The sequence below is a fragment of the Stegostoma tigrinum genome, chromosome 20 (genome assembly GCF_030684315.1).
Source record: "Stegostoma tigrinum isolate sSteTig4 chromosome 20, sSteTig4.hap1, whole genome shotgun sequence".
Classification (NCBI taxonomy): domain Eukaryota; kingdom Metazoa; phylum Chordata; class Chondrichthyes; order Orectolobiformes; family Stegostomatidae; genus Stegostoma; species Stegostoma tigrinum.
Window position 1 is genome coordinate 11,687,277 of NC_081373.1, and position 13,624 is coordinate 11,700,900.

At 45.8% G+C, this 13,624-nt stretch overlaps 1 protein-coding gene across 1 annotated transcript in view; it reads left to right on the top strand.

Annotated features, from left to right (window-relative positions):
* The window catches only part of LOC125462029 (zinc finger matrin-type protein 4-like), a 363,061-nt gene that overhangs the window by 132,707 nt on the left and 216,730 nt on the right, over positions 1–13,624 (top strand). Inside the window, exon 5 of the mRNA XM_059653003.1 lies at positions 11,536–11,739. Within this exon, the coding sequence (XP_059508986.1) occupies positions 11,536–11,739 (204 nt within the window). The remainder of the gene's footprint in view (positions 1–11,535; positions 11,740–13,624) is intronic.

The following is a 13,624-nucleotide window of genomic DNA, read 5'->3' on the forward strand; positions in this document are numbered from 1 at the left end:
ACCAACTGTTGGCAGCTGAGCGTGTGCTCTGTTCCCCGGGAAGGCCCATACATGCAGTTCCAGAATGCTGCACTCTGTGAACATCTGATAGTGTCATACACAAAGCTACAGCAAAGAAGCATGATATTGAAACAGTGTAGAGGGGGGTGGAGTGAGGACATGGGATGGACGAGGGTAGTGATGTTGCAGAGCAGATGGGAGAGTAAGAATACGGTATGGACAGGAGTACTGAGGGATGGATGGAGGAGAGAGTGCCAGTGTTTTATGGAGAGGAGTGAGGACATAGAATGGAGGGAGAGTGAAGAGGAGGGAGTGAAGATGAGAGATGGAGGGGGAGTGAGGACGTGTTATGGGAGTGAGTGATGGTGGTATCTGTGGGACGTTGAGTATGACTATGTCAGGCTGTTGGTTGACTAGTCTGTGAGACAGCTCTCCCAATGTTGGCACTAGCCCCCAGATGTTGCTGGGGAGAACATTGCAGCGTTGACAAGCCTGCGGTTGCTGTTATTGTTTCCAGTCAAGACTTTCTTTTGTTTGATGCAATTGAGTGGCTTACCTGTCCATTTCAGAGGACAGTGAAAAATCAACCATATCACTGTGGGTTTGGAGTGATATGTAAGCCCAGACTAAGCATGGAAGACAATTTTCTTTCCCGAAAGAACATTTTTAAACCAGGTGGGTTTTAATGACAATTATTTGACTTTTAATTCCATTTATTTTAATTTAATTGGGATTCAAATGACACCATTTGTTGTGGTAAGATTTGAACCCATATCCCCCAAAAATTAAAGGAGTCACTGTGTTAGTAGCTGAATGACAATCACACTGCATCATCACCAGTCTTTCGTCCTGCGAAAACTAATATTTTTGGCCAGTGTTTTTGTTACCAAAATAGTAATCTCTGCAGAGCAAGTTATTTTTTCCCTTTTAATTAGAGTGTGTGTACATATATGTTGCATTATTTAGAAGGGTAAATATTTTTCCATTCTGATTTCAAACTGTGTGACGATTAGCTTTACATCTATGCTGAATAAATCATGTTTTCCCAGAAATCAATAATATTGGTATTTAGTAAACAAACCTGGTTGATTTGTTTTAAATTCTGAACCCACGATAGAAAAAATATATAGTTGTTCGAAGAGACAGCAAAAGCAGCAGATGCTGGTTGCCAGAGATCACACACTGTGGAGCTAGAGCTTCCCACTGTGTGATCTATAGTTGTGCTTATTTGTAATTGCGTAAAAAAAGTTAAATTTATGTTTGACTGGTGGAGTGTTGGAAGTCAGAAAACTCCGAAAACTGGGTCACAACAATTCTGACCTGCCGGAGATTGAGATACGCAGCCCACACTATAACTGGCGGCAGGATGAGGGCAGAAATAGGAAGAGAGCTGCAGGAGGCTATGTCCAGAAACTGGCAGCACGTCCAGATGTGATGAACCAGAAGTCTTTTTTACTGGCTAGGTCTCGTTTCACAGTGGCGCATGTATGGAATGAGCTGGCAGAGGAAGTGATGGTGGCAGATTCAATTACAGCATTTAAAAGGCATAGGAAGAGTTTAGAGGGATGTGTGCCAAATGCTGGAAGATGGGACCAGATTAATGTAGGATGTCTGGCCAGCATGGATGAGTTGGACTGAGGGGTCTGTTTCTGAGCTGTACATCTCTATGACTCTACGATTCCTGCTCCTATCTCAAGCCAGAGCCGAAAAAGATACTGTTGGTTGATGGTGCCAACCACAATCAGGGTTCACAATGGCATGGCCTCCTGGCATCAAGTAGGTGCTGGGGTGTGGACTAAGACCCAGTTCACACACACACTTGGCTAAAACTTACAAGAAGAATCAGACAGCACCATACCTCAGCAGGGAAATTGTTGTGTCCATTAAAGCCCAACCCACAGCCACAACTCTCTGTTCAACAAGTTGCTTCCTGGAAAAACTTGCACCTCCCCCTGGTAGGACAAGAGCTGTAACAGCCCCAGATGGGCCATGAGCTGCAGTAGGCCCCGCTATCCTCAAGGCAGGTCCATGAGGAGGCCCACTGCAATCTGACCCAATGTAATTCCCAGGTATTGATTCGGGAAAGTTGAATACTGAGGGAAGGGCTGTGATTTTCTTCCCCTCAAAATAGACAAGTGAAAACTAAAAGGTGTACTAGCTTCACGGTTAATTAACCCTCCCCTCACCTCTATGATGACCCCCTTTTGTTCCTATTTTATAAACTTCTGTGTAGAAAGAAATCCCAACCCAGCCCAAAGATGTGCCAGCTAGATGGATTAGCTGTGGGAAATGTTGGGTCATAGGGATCGGGTAAAGAGATAGGTCTGGATGGGATGCTGTCCAGAGGGTCGGTGTAGACTCGATAGGCTGAATGGCCTGCTTCAATGCTGTAGGGTTTCGACAATTCTGTGACACCTGCTCACCTGCCTGTGTTAAAAGGGCTATCTTGATGTGAACAATGTATTTGTGGAGCTAGTTTCAATTACCCCTTCGTACGTACAAAGGGTAGCCATTTCTGTGCCATTCCACCCTGTGTATTACCCTCCCTCCACACTCCCCACCCCCCACCATCCAAAACGTGGGAGCACGTAATATTGAGTCAATTGAGGAAGGTAAGAAATGTGGTTATGGGGGAGGCTGTAGTACCACACAGCCAGTTAAATAATGGAAATACAGCAGCCCAATTGCACACAGAAAGTTCACACAAACTATGTGAGAAATGATGTGGAGGTGCTGGTGTTGAACTGGGGTGGACAAGGTCAGAAGCCACATGACACCAGGTTGTAGGCCAACAGGGTTTTTTGAATTCACAAGCTTTTGGAGCAGCACTCTGAAAGTTTGTGACTTCAGATAAACTTGTTGGACTGTAACCTGGTGTCATGTGACTTATGACTATGTGAGAATAGACCTTCCTGGACCTCTCTGTCTCCATCTCAGGTAACCAGCTAGAAACTGATGTCCACTTCAAGCCCACCGACTCCCACAGCTACCTAGAATACACCTCCTCCTCCCACCCATCCCCCTGCAAAAATTCCATCCCCTATTCCCAATTCCTTCGTCTCCACTGCATGTGCTCCCAGGATGAGGCATTACACTCCCGCACATCCCAGATGTCCGCGTTCTTCAAGGACCGCAACAACCCCCCCCCCACCCCCCGCAGTGGTCAAGAACGCCCTTGACCGCGTCTCCCCCATTTCCCGCAACACATCCCTCACACCCCGCCCCCGTCATAACCGCCCCAAGAGAATCCCCCTAGTCCTCACATACCACCCCACCAACCTACGGATACAACGCATCATCCTCCGACACTTCCTCCATCTGCAATCCGACCCCACCACCCAAGACATTTTTCATCCTCACCCTGGTCTGCCTTCCGGAGAGACCACTCTATCTGCGACTCCCTTGTCCACTCCACACTGCCCTCCAACCCCACCACACCCGGCACCTTCCCCTGCAACTGCAGGAAATGCTACACTTGCCCCCACACCTCCTCCCTCACCCCCATCCCAGGCCCCAAGATGACTTTCCTTATTAAGCAGATGTTCACCTGCACATCTGCCAATGTAGTATACTGTATCCACTGTACCCGGTGTGGCTTCCTGTACATTGGGGAAGCCAAGCGGAGGTTTGGGGACCGCTTTGCAGAACACCTCCGCTCAGTTCGCAATAAACAACTGCAACTCCCAGTCGCAAACCATTTTAACTCCCCCTCCCATTCCTTAGACGACATGTCCATCATGGGCCTCCTGCAGTGCCACAGTGATGCCACCCGAAGGTTGCAGGAACAGCAACTCATATTCCGCTTGGGAACCCTGCAGCCCAATGGTATCAATGTGGACTTCTCGAGCTTCCAAATCTCCCCCTCCCTCACTGCATCACAAAACCAGCCCAGCTCGTCCCCTCCCCCTACTGCATCACAAAACTACCCCAGCTTGTCCCCAGCCTACTAAACTGTTCCTCCTCTCACCCATCCCTTCCTCCCACCCCAAGCCGCACCTCCATCTCCTACCTACTAACCTCATCCCGCCTCGGTGACCTGTCTGTCTTCCCCGGACTGACCTATTCCCCTCCCTACCTCCCCACCTATACTCTCCTCTCCACCTATCTTCTTTTCTCTCCATCTTCGGTCCGCCTCCCCCTCTCTCCCTATTTATTCCAGTTCCCTCTCCCCATCCCCCTCTCTGATGAAGGGTCTAGGCCCGAAACGTCAGCTTTTGTGCTCCTGAGATGCTGCCTGGCCTGCTGTGTTCATCCAGCTCCACACTTTGTTATTATGACCAGGTTGCTCATTTCTCGTGATATGGATTGAGAGTCACTGTTTCATTCAGATTGATTTACTCTGTACCTTATTGAACCTAGAGTATTGCAGAGATAAGTCTGAATTCAATTATTTTAATTGCATCTTAAAACCTTCCAGAACTTTCAGTATATATGTAGTATTTTGCAAGGAATGTTCTCTCTCTGATAGGAATCAGTCATTTGACTCACTCCACCCACAGGCTTAAGCAGTCAAACAACATACAAGGATCATTGATCAAACTGGAAAAACAGATGAAAAGAAACAGTAAAACACTGCAGCCGCTGTTGGATTGAATGTAGCCGTCACTCAGTTGACAGTGGATTTGGTAAATGTTATGCCAAATTTTAAGGCATGTTACATTACAGGCGACCGTACAGTAATTACTAATCAGTTGCAGCCTTCTCTGCGCTGACCAAACGAACCTGAAGTAAAATCTCCACAGGTCCATTCACCCTGATTGCTTGAGAGTGGGCCATTATTGACGATTATGAGAACTTGTCATATAATCTACATCGTGGTTGTACTCTCCTTCCTAACATGTTCAGAACCTTCTCCAGTGCACTGTTCTTCAAGCCACAGATCAATAACATCAGCAGCTTACAGCTTGACTGGAACCAGGCAGAGAGAGTAGTTAATGCGGGCTAGACGGCACACATAGCTTTACACATCAAAGGGCAGGCAGGCTGTGAATCATGGGTCAAATTGATCATCATACAATTACTGTCCCTCACAACAATTGACACAATGACACATGTATTTTTCGGGACAAAGGTGATGCTTCTTTGTATTTATTGCAATGTAGTCATTGCTGGCTCTCCCTAACTGCTCTTGAGAAAAGGGTGATGAGATGTCCCTTTGAAGATGTCAGAATGGCTTGTCCAGCTCCATGGTTGTGGAACTGGAGGCAAACGTAGGCCATACAGTGAAAGTTAGCCTGACAGTAATTCATGATGACCATGACCAATACTACCTTTCCATTTAAAGCTGAATTGAATTAGTTGCCATGGGTGAGATTTGAATTGGTTTCCCAGTTCTCATCCCTGGATAATGCGGACTGTAACATTGTCACTGTGCTGTAGTATCCATTACACATGGGTCACAAAGACCTGGAGTAAGTGGCACACCAGCAGCATGAGTATTGGATCGATGAATGTGTTCTTTGTAGCATCTCATTGTGATCTCCATCCCTCTCTGTTGCTTTGTTATAATGGGGAGGATGACAGGCAGAAATTCAACCATCTTTCGGAGCGGGAAGTGAATGGAAACTAATTATCTGGCTGCTCAGTACATCATTTTCAACATCCTCTTGCGGTGGATCACAGGTCAAAGGAGAGAAGCCACTGGGAGATTGTACCCACTATCCACTGCGCATCTCTGATAATCAGATTTCTTTTTGTCTAATCACTTTGAAAGAACACAGAAATTTTTCCACAATTTGTGAACAAGCCAAGAAGGTGCATTTGTAAATATCACCAATGTTTTGGCAGTCAACCTGTACTTTGAAGAGTGGATGAGTAATTAAATTCCACCAGTTGTAGTGAGGTTTGAACCTGTGCCTTCAGACCCTGTGTTTCTGCTTTACAAGGCCAGTGATTTTTACCTCTAAAACCACTTTACCTGATGGGACTGCTCAACTCTCGCCATGCAGGTCAATGGGCTGAGGAGTGGCAGATGGAGTTTAATTCGGATAAATGTAGAATTTTGGTAATACAAACAAGGACAGGACTTATACAATTAATGGTAGGGCCCTGAGTAGTGTTGTGGAACATAGAGATCTAGAGGTTCAAGCACATACTTCCTTGAAATTTTCAACATTTGTGACAGAGTGGTTAAGAAGGCATTTAGCATGCTGGTCTTTATTGCTCAGACCCTTGAGGGTGGGAGTTGGAATATCATATTGAGGTTGGCCAGGATGTTATTGAGGCCTCTTCTGGAGTACTATGTGCAGTTCTGTTCACCCTGCTGTAGGAAGGATTATATTAAACTGGAGGGAGTTCAGAAAAGATTTACCAGGCCGAGAATGGAGGGCTTGAGATTTTTTAAAAATGCAGAATGGAAAGGCTGGGACTTTTTTCACTGGAGTGCAGGAAGTCGAGGGGTGACCTCACTGATGTTTATAAAATCATGAGGGGTATAGATAAGGTGAATGACAAGGGCATTTTCCCTAGGGTGGGGGAGTTCAAAATTAGGGGGCATGTTTTTAAGGTATGTGATTCTCTGTCATTGAACAATGACAAGATGCTTGGTAGTACTGGGGAAACAGTAGCCCTGACTGAAGGGTTGTAAGATGGCCGAGAACAGGTGACCTGTGTGCTTTCATGCTCAAACTGCGACTGGGGGTAGAATTGTATGGGTGTAGTTATATGTGCAAGGAAATGTCGGCTAGATCACCTGTGTCCTTGAGAAGCATTGCTGTGTGGCTGCTGTACCACTATATGCATGGTGAAGTGTAACTCCAGACTGCCAATGGCTGACCAGCTGAAGCCTTGGGTTCCAAGATGGCGCCAGCACTAGGAATTCTGGGATAACCAGGCAGCAGTGCGGACCTCCACCTAAAGTGTATGGGAGGGTTGGGCTTACGTTGGATGGGAGAGGCATGGGCTCATGGTTAATGGGGCACATTTGGGACAATGTTGCAAGAAAACATGTTGGGCCTCGTTTAGGGAAACCCTCTGCAAAATGACATTTAGCCACTCTATAGTAAGATTAAGCCTATTTTGTCAAAGGATTTCATCTTTTTCTCATCAGTACAAATCGCAAGAAATACCAAAGTTAGAGGGAAAACAATTTTTTTTACCATGTGAGAGCAGAGTGCTCAATAATTGGCAAGTGGACTCTGGTTGAGTTGCTGTCATGGGGTATATACCAGTTATTGATGACTGATAGTTAACTGCTGTGCTCTGTTTAAATTAGAAACAAGGCGGGTTAACTGCAAAGCTTAATATAAATTTAAAGTTTCAAGCAAGGCAGGTTTGTTGTTAAGCTCATGTAAATGCAGACTACTTTGGATGCTGGAAATCGCAAACAAAAACCGAAAGTTTGGCACCATCTGTGCAGAAACAAACAGAGCTTTTGTTCCAAGTCCAACTGACTCTTCTTCAAAACTGAAACGGTTTGGAAAAATGGTGGCTTTTATGCTGCAGACAGCAAGAGAGGTGGATTGAGTGGAACAGGTAAGGCTGCCCAGAGCCAATGGGGTTGTTAATGATGGTGAAGGTGCAATAGAGATGTAAAATAGGTGCTGCACCTTCATTTATCTCTTGATATAGAAGGTGAGCATGAGGTTGCCCCAAAGTAGGGGTGGTCTACAGAGACTGCAGGAAGGTCCCATAGTAACGAAGGCCCATAATTGTCAGTGTGGTCAGCTCTGATTCACAAGTCTTTCACAGGGGCATGGAAATCAGGGCCCAATACTCCCTGACCTCCCATCGGGGGTCCACCTCCAAATCATTGCTAGGCTCTGGACTCAGTGATGAGCCTGTCCGACCCCAGGAGAGCTCCATTCAATTGAGAAAAGAATCCTTAAGAAAGGCCTTCATTGTCTTGATTGGCTCTGTGGAGGGGATAGCTGAATATGGCCATTAATGAAGGTTACTAATGAGGGTAAGATTGCCAACTAAACAGCAACAGGACCCTCTATAATTGCAGCAAGACCTCCCTGCTCCTGAATCCTCTAGCTGTGAAAGCCAACATATTATTTACCTTGATAATAAAGTGTGGAGCTGGATGAACACAGCAGGCCAAGCAGCATCTCAGGAGCACAAAAGCTGATGTTTCGGGCCTAGACCTTCTTCACTGCCTGCTGCACCTATGCGTTTACTTCTAGCAACTGGTGGACAGGTCATATTGCACCTCTCCCTTTTCCAATCTATTACCACTCAGATAATAACCCACCTTCCTGTTCTTGCTACCAAAGTGGATAACCTCACATTTATCCACGTTATACTACGTCGGCCATGCATTTACCCACTCGCTCAGCTTGTCCGAATCAGACTGTAGCATCTCTGCATCCTCCTCACAGCTCACCGCACCAACCCCCCAACCCAGCTTTGTGTCATCTGCACATTTAGAAATATTGCATTTGGTTCCCTCATCCAAATCATTAATATATATTGGGAATAGCTGGGGGGGGGGGGGGCATCCAAGCACTTGCAATCTACATAGTGTCTTTCTCATGCCAAAAATGTCCCGTGCTGAGTCACCAGAGCTTGATCAGGCAGAATTTGACATCACATCGCATAAACAGATATTGGAGAAGGTGAATTCAAGTTTGGTGAAAGCTGAGTTTGAAGGAATGTCTTGAGGAGGAAAAGGGGCAAGTGTGACAGGGCAGAATTGGAGAGGAGCAAAGATCTCATTGGTTTCAATAAAAGATTTCTCATGAATCACATTTCACAAAGTCCCGATTGTTATTTGTAAATGTCAGCAACAGGACTGGTTTCATGGCAGCTCCTTACTTTATTTATGTCAAGAAAATACAATTAATTATCTACGTCATATTGAGTCGAACTATTTACTAATTTACAATATCTTTCTTTATCCTGTGACTAAGAGAGGCAATGACCTAGTGGCATTATTGCGGGACTGTTAATCAGAAACCCAAGTAATGTTCTGGAGGTAGTAGGAACTGCAGTTGCTATAGAATCTGAGATAACAAGTATAGAGCAGGATTAACACAGCAGGCCAAGCAGCATCAGAGGAACACCGAAACGTCAGCTTTCCTGCTCCTACGATGCTGCTTGGCCTGCAGTGTTCATCCAGCTCCACACCCTGTTATAGCAGCATTCAAGAAGCACCCAGACAATTACATGAACAGGAAGGGAATAGAGGGATATGGATCCTATAAGTGAAGACAGTTTTAGTATGGAAGGGCAAAATGTGGCAGCGCAGGTCTGGAGGGCCGAAGGGCCTGTTCCCGTGCTGTTTTGTTCATTGAAGGCCTCTCCTTCTTAATTTCTTCCCTCACCTCAGGCTTTGGGTTAAACCATCACCAAACACCTCTCTCTAATGAGTGAGAAGCCTATGATCAGGTAGGACGAGGGCGACTTTAAGTTTTCTATCTCAGGGCAATACAGAGACATTTCCAGTTTCCATACCTGCACTCATGCTTCTCCCAGCTCAAACAACTTTCAGCAGCTCTGTTTACTTCAGTGATTGGATGAAGGAACTGAGGGCATTGTTACTAAGTTTGCAGATGACAGAAAGTTAAGTGGAGGGACAGGCCGTGTTGAGGAAGTGGGGAGACTGCAGAAGGCCTTGGATAGACTGGGAGAGTGAGAATGGAAGTGGCAGATGGAATACCATGTGGGAAAGTGTGAACTTACCCACTTTGATAGGAAGAAGAGGCATAGACTATTTTCTAAATGGGGAAAGGCTTTGGAAATCTGAAACACAAAGGGACTTGGGAATCCTAGTTCAGGATTCTTTTAAGGTTAAGTGCAATGTTAGCATACATTTCAAGAATGCTGCAATACAAGAGCAGCATTGCACTGCTGAAGTTGTATAAAGGTCTGATCAGACCACATTTGGAATATTATGAGCAGTTTTCTCTCAGGAGGGATCTGCTTCATTGGAGAGAGTCCACAGGAAGTTTACAAAAATGATTCCAAGAATAAAGGGTTTGTCATATGAGAAGTAGTTGAGGACTCTTGATCTGTACTCGATGGAGTTTAGAATAGATGAGTGGAGATATTTTTGAAACTAACGGAATACCGAGACCTCGACAGAGTTGACATGGAGAAGATGTTTCCACTAATTGGAGAGGCTAAGACCTGAGGCACAGCCTCAGAGTGGAGGGATGACCCTTTAAAAGAGAGAAGGGGTGGAATTTATTCAGTCAAGCGGTGATTATTCTGTGGAGCTCATTGCTGCAAGTCATTGAGTATACTCAAGGCAGAGATAGAAAGGTTCTTAATTTGTGAGGGGATCAAGGGTTACAGGGAGAAGGCAAGAGAATGGGGTTGTGAAACATATTGGCCCTGATTGAGCAAGGGTGCAAGCCATCATAATTGCAACATAAAAACCAAAAGAACTGCAGATGCTGTAAATTAGGAACAAAAACAAAGTTGCTGGAAAAGCTCAGCAGGTCTGGCAGCATCGGTGGAGGAGAAAACAGAGTTGACGTTTTGGGTCTGGTGACCCTTCCTCAGAACTGCTGCCAGACCTGCTGAGCTTTTCCAGCACTTTCCGGCTTTCCTTCTGACAATACAGGGCTAGATATGTACAAATGAAGCAATATTAAGGCGCCATATTAATAGCATTAAAAAGAGAGAATGATTCCTCATCCCTTCCCAGTATATTTTATCAATAAACACAGCAGTGGCTTCACTGTCAGCAGGCTTTCAGCTGAGAGGTTAAACCAAGACTATGCCTACCCTGTCTCACCTCAGGGGTGAAAGATCCCACAACCACTTCTTCAAGGTGGTTCTGCCTGGTGCCCTGCCCAATATTTATCCCTCAACTCACAAGCACTCAAAAACAGATGATGTAATCATTATTGTTTGTGGGAGCGTGTTGTGCATGTGGTGCCTGTCACATCTTTTGGAAATTACAATGGTGACTGCAGTTCAGGCTGTAAAACATTGGCTGGGAAATGCCTTGGAACATCCTGGAAGGTTAATGTTCATGCTGCATTGATGTCACACACAGCCTGTGGGTGGAGACAGGAAACTCTTCCCTAGCTTTCAGAAGGAGAAATGTATCTGGACCAGCTCCCAAAGATTCTAGAGATTCTGACTCACCAGTTGTAATTGTATTTCATGCTATCATGTGATAAGCCTCCCTGTAATCTAAGACCCTCCTCTGTTTGCAATATATGGTGCGGTGTCCTTCAGCCTCAACTAATAGATTGGCTCCAGACAAAGCACGACTGGTAGCACTGAACTAACTCAAACAACCCTTACCCAGTCCCACATGCTGGTAAAGATGGCAGATACCATAAGATATCAGGAGTGGTCATCAAGTTATTGAAGTCCACAGCATGCAAACTGGCCCTTTGACCCAACTTGTCCATGCCACAATGGTCATTGGGAAAAATACTGCAGAAGTGAAAGACATTGGATAAATGTAAGTCCTTTGCAGTCGAGAGAAAAAGGAATTGATATTTTGGAAAGCTGAGATGGCGAGGATGAAATGGGAAGACACTGAATGACCTGTTTCAGAGCTGTATCCATTCATTGTGGTTCTTTGGTTGGTAGATATGATATTTACCCCGTAATTATTATTTTATATCCCAGAGTCTCCTCCTGACGTGCTGCAACCTGCAGCTCTCATCTTCTCAGGACCCACCACAGAGAAGTTCTGCCAGCTTTGCAGTGCCTGGTTCAACAACCCAATGATGGCCCAGCAGCATTATGAGGGCAAGAAACACAAGAAGAACGCAGCGAGAGCCAAGCTCCTGGAACAGCTCGGAGAAACCCTGGATTCTGAGGCCCTCAGAGGTACACGAGGCTGCTTGCTTTTTTTAAAAGTCTGTCCTTTTGGCTTAAGTCCCAGATTCTCCAAAGTAACTTCAATATTTTACAAGGCAATACTTGCTTTTCTCTCTCTCTTACTCTGATTCAGTTCATCAAATATTTATTCAGTCGCTGTTTGATCTCACTTTCTCTCTTTTTTCCTTTAAGCTAGTTCCTTTGCTTAATAATCCAAATTGAGCAAGATGGTGTACACTAGCTTTCCTCTCCAAGTAATTGCCAGCTCTCTGTGACATTGTGAACTGTTAGGGCCTAACCCAAGTTAGTGCAGCTTGACCTCATCACCGACCCCCCTCCACTGTTGCAATATCATCTTTTTGCTTACAATCATTGAATTTTACAGGACAGAAAGAGGCCACTCGGCCCATTGTGTCTGTACTGGCTCCTGAACGAGCTAACCAGCTACTCCCATCCTCCAGCCCTATCTCCGTGGCCCTTTAACTTCATCCCTTTCAAATTCACACCCAGCTCTCTTCTGAAACCTCCTCTGGAATCCGCCTCCACTACTCTCCCAGGCTGCGCATTCCAAAACCTCGTTACTCTAAAACTCTACTTATCCGAAATCCTGCAGACAGAGAGTTGTCCAGATTTGGTAGATAAGCAGAAGTGGCTTTCAATTAAATATTGGGATTCCTGAAGCCATTGGTGGTAATTTTATCCCGCTCCTGCAGTGTTTGTAAAATAGGGAGGGTATTTAGGCAGGCAGGAGTACATTCGCCATGACACCTTCCCAGCTTCACCACAGCAGGAAGGCCCATGCTCAAACTTCCTGCCCCGTACCCATTGAGGCCACTTTGATGATTATTTACAGCAGGCCCACCACGTGCCTTCAGGCCTCCGTGCTGAGTTAACCAGAGTGTCCCACTGGGTGGCTGAGATGGGGGTGTGAGGGTGGGAGCCAAAGTGCTCAGTGCCTGGTTGAGGCAGGCGACAGGGAGGGGCGTGAGGGAGACGGTGAGCCAGACCCCTGACCCCACTGCCAATCCACGTTCTTCATTGACCACACTGTGACCCTCCATCCCCCTTTCCAATGCCTCACGAACCCTCCTGTTCTGCGGTGTGGGACCCTCCTAGATCCCATGCCTTCCAGCACTAGCCACTATCTTCTTCCCTGGTAATGCTATAGAGGAGAAGCGCTCTCAGTTAAATATAAAACATACAAAAAATAGGAGCAAGAGTGGGCCACTCAGGCCCTCAAACCCTCAATTCTCCCTTGTCTCCTTGCTAAAGGGCCGACCCTTTATTCAGAGCTCTATGTCCTATACTCCCCAGCCTAGGGGACATATTGTCTCAGCGTCTACTTCAAGATAATGACTCAACTTCATTTCAACTTCATTTATAACACAGTGTGGAGCTGGAGGAACACAGCAGCCCAGGCAGCAGAGGAGCAGGAATGCTGACGTTTTGGGTTGGGACACTTCGTCAGAAATAGGGCCTGACCCGAAATGTCAGTTTTCTTGCTCCTCTGATGCTGCCTGGCCTGCTGTGTTCCTCCAGCTCCACAAAGTGTTACCTCTGACTCCAGCATCGGCAGTTCTTACTATCTTCAACTTCATTCAGTTGTCTGTTGTGCCACACCCATTTTGAAAGCCCATTGATTACATGGCAAGATGGTTAAAGATTTGCACAATGGTTCTCTGAAGCTGAGTGATTATGAATGCAGTCACAATATTAGCTTTAGTTTTTTGATGCCAATGAAGTAACCAAACCAATACTTAAAGAACATGCAAGTCAGAAAGGTTAAGATTGCCTCTCAGCTGCTGAGGCTCGCCTCATGCTCTCTATCATCTGTGGGTCTGTGGGTAGCCTCTGAATCAGACAATTGTGTGTTCAAACCCCATGCAGGGGCTGC